General features: G+C 15.6%; 1 protein-coding gene across 1 annotated transcript, besides 31 other annotated features; it reads left to right on the forward strand. All coding sequences in view use genetic code 6, as the record gives it.

Moving 5' to 3' along the window:
- Positions 1-116: 116 nt before the first annotated feature.
- Positions 117-228: a microsatellite.
- Positions 118-194: a microsatellite.
- IMG5_014920 (hypothetical protein) lies at positions 228-3,600 on the forward strand (the record flags this gene model as incomplete). The annotated part of the gene is made up of 5 exons (XM_004039610.1): positions 228-883; positions 928-1,354; positions 1,393-1,916; positions 3,126-3,139; positions 3,584-3,600. 5 exons carry the CDS (start codon positions 228-230, stop codon positions 3,598-3,600), a joined length of 1,638 nt encoding a protein of 545 aa, XP_004039658.1.
- Positions 2,878-2,956: a microsatellite.
- Positions 2,887-2,956: a microsatellite.
- Positions 2,954-2,989: a microsatellite.
- Positions 3,360-3,437: a microsatellite.
- Positions 3,448-3,489: a microsatellite.
- Positions 3,460-3,504: a microsatellite.
- A 1,047-nt stretch (positions 3,601-4,647) lies between the features above and the next one.
- Positions 4,648-4,733: a microsatellite.
- Positions 4,691-4,760: a microsatellite.
- Positions 4,708-4,764: a microsatellite.
- Positions 4,765-4,783: 19 nt separating this feature from the next.
- Positions 4,784-4,838: a microsatellite.
- Positions 4,784-4,853: a microsatellite.
- Positions 4,801-4,838: a microsatellite.
- A 616-nt stretch (positions 4,854-5,469) lies between the features above and the next one.
- Positions 5,470-5,509: a microsatellite.
- Positions 5,472-5,509: a microsatellite.
- A 30-nt stretch (positions 5,510-5,539) lies between these two features.
- Positions 5,540-5,593: a microsatellite.
- Positions 5,541-5,596: a microsatellite.
- Positions 5,541-5,598: a microsatellite.
- Positions 5,599-5,628: 30 nt separating this feature from the next.
- Positions 5,629-5,672: a microsatellite.
- A 777-nt stretch (positions 5,673-6,449) lies between these two features.
- Positions 6,450-6,507: a microsatellite.
- A 1,202-nt stretch (positions 6,508-7,709) lies between these two features.
- Positions 7,710-7,746: a microsatellite.
- Positions 7,747-8,010: 264 nt separating this feature from the next.
- Positions 8,011-8,052: a microsatellite.
- Positions 8,053-8,501: 449 nt separating this feature from the next.
- Positions 8,502-8,553: a microsatellite.
- Positions 8,546-8,594: a microsatellite.
- Positions 8,562-8,626: a microsatellite.
- Positions 8,574-8,655: a microsatellite.
- Positions 8,643-8,676: a microsatellite.
- Positions 8,677-9,379: 703 nt separating this feature from the next.
- Positions 9,380-9,420: a microsatellite.
- Positions 9,421-9,566: 146 nt separating this feature from the next.
- Positions 9,567-9,623: a microsatellite.
- Positions 9,624-10,274: 651 nt separating this feature from the next.
- Positions 10,275-10,301: a microsatellite.

A 10,301-nucleotide genomic window follows, 5' to 3' on the forward strand; every position in this document is an offset into this window, starting at 1 on the left:
AAAATATATATATATATTAATTTAATATAAAGATAAAATATATATATATATATTAAATAAAATGTAAAAAAAAAAATATTCTTAATAAAATATAAATTATTATTTTAATTTTTTATTAAAAAAAAAAAAAAAAAAAAAAAAAGAGAAAAACAAATAATAAATAATATTAAAAAAAAAAAAAAAATAAAAAAAAATAACAACAACAACAATAAAAAGACAATAAAAAAATGGCAGATGATGATCGAGAAAACCGTAATATACATGTATTAGTAGCTGAAGACGATAATTTTTAACGTTTAGCATTAATAGACGTCCTTACATTGTGTAATTACCAAGTCACAGACGTTGAGAACGGTCGTTTAGCTCGAGATGAGTTATTAAAAGAAGATTCTAACATAGATGTAGTATTATTAGATCTATGGATGCCCGAGATGGATGGCTGGGAGTTATTATGCTTAATGTAGAACTATGAAAAGCTTCGAAATATTCCAGTAATAATGATGAGTGCTGATAATGAATAGGAGAAAGTAGCTTTATGTCTAGCTCACGGGGCTAAGGATTATTTAGTAAAGCCTATAAGAATATAGATGGTAAAAGGTATAGCTAATCATGTGATTTCTAGTAATAAATTAAAGACAAATCCAGGAGGAAAGGTGACTTATAAAAAAATAAGAACACTAGGATAAGGAGCTAGTGGGAGTGTTGAATTAGTTTAAAGATCTAATGATAATTAACTTTTTGCTTTAAAGACTATATCTATGAAATTTATGAATGAAACTGAAAAAAAAATGGCGGAATCAGAAGTCACATTATTAAAAGTATTAGTTGCCCCAACTATTATTAGATATTATGATTCATATATAGAGAATGATACTATAAATATGTAACAGAAATAAAAATATATATAAAGTAAATATACATATATAGAGTTATGGAATATGCAAAAGAAGGCGCTTTATCAGATAAAATAAATGAATGTAAAATAAAAGGAATACACATTTCTGATGAAAATATATTATATAATATAACTTAATTAATTATAGCAGTACTTTTTATGCATGATAAAAACATACTTCATAGAGACATTAAAACCTAGAATTTATTCCTTACAAAAGAGAACGTAGTAAAACTAGGAGACTTCGGTATATCTAAAGCCCTAGGAACAAATGCCGATTTAACCAAAACACTAGTCGGAACTCCTTATTTTATGTCCCCTGAAGTATGTAATGGTGACACATATGGTTAAAAAGCCGATATATGGGCTATAGGATGTGCCTTATATGAAATGGCTATGTTAAAAAGACCATTTGATAACGATAATATAAATATACTGTTTTCTAAAATAAAAAATGAAGTAAAAAATAATAATATAAAAAATAAATACATATATAGGAACCACCACCTTTAAGTGATCATATAAGTAGTGATATAAGAATGTTATGCTCTCTGATGTTATAGAAAAACCCTTAATTAAGACCTTCGGTTTGGGATTTGGCAAAAATAGAATGTATATAGAAAAATATAAGCCGTTATTATGAAGAAGAGGCTAAAGAAGACCCTTTTTTGGTCGGATATTTAAAAGGGGGAGGAAATTAGAGGAGATAAAATAAAGGATTGGAAAAATAGAAGAATGGATAGAATGAAAATAATAATTAATAATCGTCTAATTAATAGGGGAATTCTTAGAAAAATCAAGGGAATGAAAATGGAAGTATTATTCAAGAATCGAATAATCATATAGAAGAAATTATTAGGATTTTAAATGAAAGTTTGACACCTTATGATGAAAAAATTAGCGCTTTTAAAATCGAAAGAGATGTTATTAATGGAGAATAGGTTTTTGAGTAATTAAAGAAGTATTATCCGCTTTCAACTTAAGATTAAGTAGGTAAATTGGAAGAATTAGTCAATAAAAAGTACTTACATCATATTTCTGGACCTATATATTAAGCTAGTAAGCAGTCTTTATATAGATTTTAGATAGATATGCCAAATGTTGGGGCTAATTAATGTAAAATATGGACTAAATAGGCCAGAAAATCACATATTATAATGTAGGATTTGGTAAAAAGTGGGAATTAATTACTAAATGAGATTTGTGATTAATATTCTGGAAAAATAGACTGCCAAAAATTGATATAAAGTATAAAAAAATTCAATAATTTTTAAGAAAATACATGTGAATTATAGAAACTTTATGTCGAAGATATGGAAAATAAGAATGAAATTTAGTGCTTTTTTATTAATTTATATTAAGTGATGTATTTCCATAAATTCGTGAGAGAAAAAATAAAGGAAATTAAAAATAAATAAAAAGTCTAATAAAAAACGCTTTGGGAATAATTATTCTTCTTTTTACCATTCTTTGGATCTAAACAGGAGGATTTTTATTATTAAATTGGTAATCTATAGTTTAATATAGAAGATGTCAAACATGGCATTTTAAGAGCAAATAAAAAACACAAGAACAGCAACTTTAAGCCTTTTTCAGATCAGGATTAAAGATTTAAGTGTATTTAAGGCCAATAAGATATGAGATTTTTAGTATTTTTAAAGAAGAATAAACAGAAGTGTCAGAATTAAAGTTTATTAGAATGGAAAATTTCGAATAAGACCTAAATTAGGCAACTAATAAGTTTGTAGCCGCTAATGTTTATATGGATACAGTGGAAAATGATTTGATTATGCATAAAATTTTTAGTCTTTATAATAGTGATTTTGGTGATAACTAATATAATGTAATTAAATGGGTTTGTAAGTATTCGAAGAATTTAGATAGTCCGGAAAATATTATAAATAATATTTCTTAAGGAGAAGTTTTTTTATAGTATTAAGAAAAGTTCAAATGATGTTATTTAATTTATAAATAGAATTTATTATATAGAAATATATATTTAAATATATATATAAATATATAAATATATATATATATATATATATATATATATATATATATTATTATTATTATTATTATTATTATTATTTTTATAATATTTTTAAAAAGTTTTATATTATTTAATTTATATTTATAAAATAAATTGTTTTTATTATATTTTATCTTTTTTTTATTAATTATTATAAGTAATATTTCAAAAATAATCTAAATTTTTTTTTTTAATTGTTAGAATATTTATATTATGTATTCAATATAAAAAATATAATAAATGTTTTAATTTAATATTTATTTTTTAAAATTTATTTAATATGATAATCAATATAAATTTACATATATATTATATAATTTCATGTTTTTTTTATATAATTTATTTTTAAATTTATTAATTTTATTAGTAATCATTATAATTTAAATAATATTATTATTATTAAATTATTGATTGAAAAATATATATAAATAAATTTTTATTATAATATTATTTATTAGTTTCATTATATTTATAATATTTTTATTATAAATTATTATATTATAAATATTTTTAAGTTTAAAAATATTTTATTTTAATTTTTATATATTTAATTTATTATTATTTTTTATTTTAATAATTAGCATTTAATATAATGTTTATTTATATAATAATTAATATTAAAAAATGATTTATAAATAAATTATTAATTATTTTTACAGTTAACACTTAATTTTGAATTAATAATTTATTTAGTATTATTTATTATAATCCCTTTAATTATAGATATATTTAAATAAAATTAAATATTTAAAAATTTAATATAATAAATTATATATTAGCATTTTCTTTAAATATTAATGTTTTTTATTTCTCATCTTAATATTTATTTTCTATGTATTTAATATTCCTTTTGTAATTTTTTTTGTTTTTTAATCTAATTTTGTACTAATATATAATTAGATTTTTTATTTAATATTATGATAATTTAAATTATTATTATTACTTACTTTTGACACGTTAATATAATAATAATTAAATAAAATTTTATATGATACATATAAAAATGAAATATTAGAAATTATTAATTTAAACATAATTGACTTAAAAATTTAAATAAAAAAATAATAATTTAGTTTTAATTATTATATGAATTAAATGATCAACAACAAATAATGTATTCCTTTATAAATTTAAAAAAAGCCTAAAATTAAAAAAAAAGGAAAAGAATACCAAAAACTTAAATAATATATAAAAATTAAAAAGAAAAGAATCTTAAATTATAAAATTCATAAAAAAATAAAGACTGACAATATTTAATACTTTATAAGTATAAAAATAAACATAAAAGCCTAAAATTTAACAAAAATGTAAATATAAAATGTAATTCTAAAAAAAAATGTTAAATAAATAAAATATTTATATTTCTTTCGATTGTGGAAAATATTTATATAGACAATTAAAATATATAAAATATAATAATATTTATTTTTAAATAAAAAAACTATATATAATATAATTTAAATATAAAAATTAAGAAATTACATTAGTTAAACAGTGAAATAAAATAAATGAAATATAATGTAATATAAAAATCAAAATAAAATTAAATTAAAATATTTAAAAATAAAAAAATAATATTAATTTAAAAAATTAATAAGTTTAAAATAAATTATTAGTCAAAAATAATGTAAAAAATGAAAATAATTTTTTTTATTTAAATAATTTGAAACTAATAATATTTATATTTTTTAAAAAATATGAATAAAAAAGATTAAATGTAAACATATATATATATAATATATATATATATTTATATATATATATATATATTTATATTTATATTTATATTTATATTTATATTTATAATATTTATTTTTAATTGAAATATATATTTTTTAATAACATAATAATTTATATACTATTTATTATTATTTTTTTTTTTATTTATTATATTTTTTTATTTATATTAATTTTCATATATATTTATTAAATATATTTTATAATAATTAAAAATAAATAAATTATTTATTTACTAACAATTAAAAAAAAACTTATTTTAAAAAATAAAATAAATAATGAAAAAAAATAAAGTTACTCCTTAAGATTAACCTACAAGTATTACCGATGCTTTAAAATAACGTTACTAATAGCACAATAATTAATCTTCTAAAAAGCTTATAGATACTGATAAAAGCATTAAATCTTAAGAAAAGTAAGATTCACATAAGTATTTCTAAAAAGTAGGTTCTAATAAAAATGTTAAAAGAGCAAGTATAAAAGCTTAGTAGATGCCAGAATTACCTGATAATGTGTAACTAAATGTAATGTTTTAGTCTGAGAATAGGCCTTTATAAAGTATTTTGTTAAAATAATGGGGAGATGGTAATAATAAGGGCAGTTAAAGAGTAGATATGTTTGGAAACGAGATTGATAGGGTGAAAAAACAACATAAAATATAATTTAATCAAGACATTAATATTGTTAAGATTGATAATTGGAAAAAATATAATAATAATACATATGATGATATTGATGATAAATGTACATGTAATTTACTTTAATTAATCAGTTTTTTTTAAAAATATTTGTTCTTATTTTGAGCAAATATTTTTTTTTTTTTAATTTTTTTTTTTTTTTTTTTTTTTCTTCTTCTTTTAAATATTTTTTTTTTTTTAAAAAAAAATAAAATAAAATTAAAAAACATGAAAAAAAATAAAAAAATAAAAAAATAATATATCTATGGGGGGGGGGGGAAGGAAATAAGTATATATATATATATAAAATTTATAATATATATATATATATATAAAATTAATTTTTTTTTTTGAAAAATTATCAGTTATCATCACTTGAATTATTTTTTAAATATTATTAATATTTCTCCTCTTCTTACATCATCTTTTATTAAAATAATTAATTAACCGAATCAAATATAGGTTTGTTTTATTCAATTATATCTCTTTCCTCTTCTGCCGTAATATCATTAATATTCCATTTATTCTTGAAATTTTCTATATCAGCTTCTGTTTCTCCAACATAAAAAGGACATCCTAATGTAATTAAACATATTTCTTTAAATTTCTCAAAGTCTAAATGATATGCTGCATATAATAATGGCTTTAATTATTCACCTTTATCAATACCATAGTATTCTTTCATTATTTAATATGAATTTGAATCAAGATTTTCAATTAATTTATCACTTTTTAATGGAGATTTCCATTCCATACTGTCGGAATTATATTAATGAATTTCACAAAATTTTCTAATGGTTTTTAATGTTTCAGATGGACTTATTTTTTTAACATAGTATTATTAAATACATATATATATGTATTTTTATTATTATTTAATATTACATAGTAGTTTATATTTCTTCTTCTAAATTTGACATTTAAACTAGTTTAGATAAATTTCGAAGTTAGCTTTTAAATTCTATTTTTTCGCCATCTATACTTGTTAATATTATTATTTATTATGAGATGTCTTGCATAATACTAAATATATTTTTTTTATTAATTTTATATATTATTAACTAACTAATATTAATATATTTTAAGATATTTAAAAAATAAACGAAATCGAATATAAATATAAATGTATATATATATATATATATATATATATATATATATATATATATTTTTATTTTATATTTTTTTTTTATTTAAATTTAGAAAATATAATATAATTTTTAAAAATTTTATAACTAATCTCTTTTATTTTATTTTCTTATAAAATTTAAACTTAAATGATAATTAAATTAATAATTATTTCATTATTCTATTTTTTTTTTTATTAAATTATATAAAATGTATAAAAAATTTATTTAAAAATATAATTACATAAATCAGAAATATAAATATTTAATATATAGCTATATATATATATATATTTTATTTAATATTTATTTGGTACCTATATTTATTTTCTTATTATATTATTAAACAATATAATAGTTTTTTTAACAATTTATATTACTATTATTTATATAAATTTTAATTTTTAGTTTAATTATTTTCTTTCGTTTTTTTTTTTATCTTTTTGAATGTCTTATTTATTATTTTTTTTTATATTTTTGTTGTTGTAAAATTTATTATCTAATTTTTTTTTTTTTTTTTTCTTATTTTAATTTTTGTTCCAATAATTTACTTTATTCGTTTCATTCTTTTAACATTTAGTTTTACTCTTTATTATTTTTTTTTATATTTTATCTTATTATATCTATATTTTCTATTATTTATTACTAATGTTTTATATCTTCTTATTTTTTAATAAAATTTTGTTAATTTTAATTTATTAAACACTTAAGTCTTTCAATATCCATTTTAAATTCTTCCTTTTTTTATAAATATTAATCTTTATTAATATTTTCTTTATTGTTTTATTATGTTTGTTTTTATTATTAATCTGTTTGAGCCATTATTTATATTAATTATTTAATTTAATCATTTATTAAAGTCTCATATTGTTTGTTTTACTCATTTATTTATCTTATTTGTAATTATAATTATGTTATTAAGTTTTTTACTTCATTCATAATTAATTGATTTTATCTATTTGGTGATTTATTTATACATCCCATTTAACTTTACTTTCAATTTAAATATAGACTTATTAAATATTTATTTTCTTATATTAATAAAAATAATATATTATATATATAATATATTAATAATTTTATTATATAATTTTTTTTTAATTATATAAATAAAATGTTATATTATATTTATTTATTTTATATAAAATAATATACTTATAAAAGAAAAATGTTCTAATAAATTAATATAATATTAATAAAAAATTTATAGTACTAAATAAAATTAATTTAATTTATTAAAAATGTATATATAAAACATATTATATATAAAACTATATATATTTATGTCTTTTTTTTTTTTTGTTATTATTAATAAACTTCTTATTCAATTCTTTTTAATAAAAGGATTAATTATCATATAATATTTTAGTAATATAATTTATTCAATATTATAATTAATAGTAAATTATAATTTACAATTTTATCAAATTTATTAATTCGGATTTTAATTATTTAAAAGTAAAATAATATTATTAGATTAATTTACTTAGCTTTATGATTAAGAGAATAATAATTTTTATAACAGACTTGATATCTATAAATATGATTTTATATTTATAGTATGCATTTTATATTAATTGTAGGCATAAAATATCTTAAAATATATATTATATAACTTAATTTAAATAATGCAATTTAAAGTGTTTGCCTTTGTATATAACATTTTATATTAATTTTTTATCTTTTTATATAAAAAAATATATAAATAAATAGAAAAAATTATATATTAACTAATATAGAACCATAAAATTTAAAAATTTATATAAAAAAAAAAATGTATTTTTTGCAAACTTATTGATATTTATCTTTAAATATTTCAATATAATATTATTAAATCAAATATATAATTAATCAATAATAAAAATGTTTTAAGTAAGTCGTTAATAATATAAATATTTAATTTCTTATATTAAAAACATAAAAATGAGGAATGATAGAAAGATATTAAAATTAAAATAGTATGTTATTTTATAAAACGATTTTTGTTATTTTAAAATTAATTAAAATGTGTTAAATTATATTTATTTTTATTTATTTATATATATATATATATAAATAAATATATAAATATATAAATATATAAATATAATTTTTTTTTTTATTATTAAATATATTTTATTTTAATTATTTTTCTAATTATATATATTTATTTTTATATATAATTCTAAACTAATATAATTTTTTTTTATTTATATTTTTTTAGTTATTTATTCATTATAATTTTTTTTACATAATTAATTTTTTATTTAATAAATTTAATATATATATGAATTATCTTTTTAAAAAATATTTTCTTTTTTTTCTATTACTTTATATAATACTCTAAAAAAAATATTAATAATAAATTATTTTATATATTATTTAAAATTAATATTTTTTAAAATGTGTTTTCCATTTGTTACAATCGAACCTCGAACAGAAAAATCACGAAATTGCATAAATTATTTAAAGTTCTTATGTTTAGGACATTTATTAGTAGGTTTTTTAATAATGTTTTTATATAAAGATATAGTTTAAGGATTTTTTGAATTTATTTGTTGCTTAATTTTATATATGTGCTGGTCTTAATTATCATATTAGATGTGTTTATTTTATATAGTTTTTGAGTGTATTTTTTCTATTATTAAACATATTGTATTGTTATTGACATTAATATAAAATTAAACTAATTTATTGCCTAAAAATGATAAACTTGCCTGTGCATAACATATTTTGTCCTTTATATTGATTGCTTTTTATTTCACAGCTGCTTATATAGCATTTAAAGCATATAAATAATTTAAAGGTGAAATGTACGATTTTAGTGGAATTAATTAGGGATATGAGGATCATGAAAATCAATAATATAATTAAAATAGAGATAATTATGTAAGCTCAGTACCACCTCCACCTGCAGCTAATAGCAGTAAATAAAATATATTAATATAAATATAAATATATATATAAACATATATACATTTTTTTTTTTATGATTTATATATTTTTATATATAGCTAGTTTAAATACAAATGGATATTTTACAGGAAGAGGTGTTAGAATTGGATGAAAATTTTAATTTATATTATGAAAAATTGATTTTCTTTTTTTCTTTTAAATAAAATTATATATATATATATATATATATATATATATATATATATATATATATATATATATATTTTTTTGTTATTGTTGTTTTTCTTTTTTTTTAGTTAAAATAAATGTCCGATTTATATATATTTTTTATTTTTTTGTTTCTATATTATAAAAGTTAAAAATATTTAAAAAACATATAATTATTTATTATTTCCATTTATTTGTAAAAAAATAATTATTTTTAATTGAAAAATATATAAATAATAAAAAATTAATTAAAAAAAAAATATAATTACAATTATTTATATTTTTTTATAAATACAAGAAAAAATGAACGCTGATTTATTAATAAAATCCTAATAATTTAAAGATAATATTAAATTTGACGACAATTAATTTTGTGATGCGATTGATAAATTGTTTAATTAAAAAAAAATTGGTCTATTAAGAGCTTTAGCCTTTAAAAGAGAAGCTGGAACTCATTTAAGCGCTTATTAAATTAACATTGACAAAATATTATAAGAACCTTATATTTATATGAGTGATAATTTTACAAGATTATATTAAGAATATTAAAAATGATAAAATTATACTGTAATTTTGTTTTTTTTTTTCTAAATATAATTTTCTTAATAAATAGAAAAAAAATAATAAAATATATTTTATTAATCGAATTTTTTTTTAAAAAAAAATAAAATAAATACTTTTTTTTTTATTTATTTATTTTTTTTTTTAAAAAAAAAAAAAAAAAAAAAAAAAAA

This window comes from Ichthyophthirius multifiliis (assembly GCF_000220395.1).
Source record: "Ichthyophthirius multifiliis unplaced genomic scaffold scaff_1120509249594, whole genome shotgun sequence".
NCBI classification, from domain to species: domain Eukaryota; phylum Ciliophora; class Oligohymenophorea; order Hymenostomatida; genus Ichthyophthirius; species Ichthyophthirius multifiliis.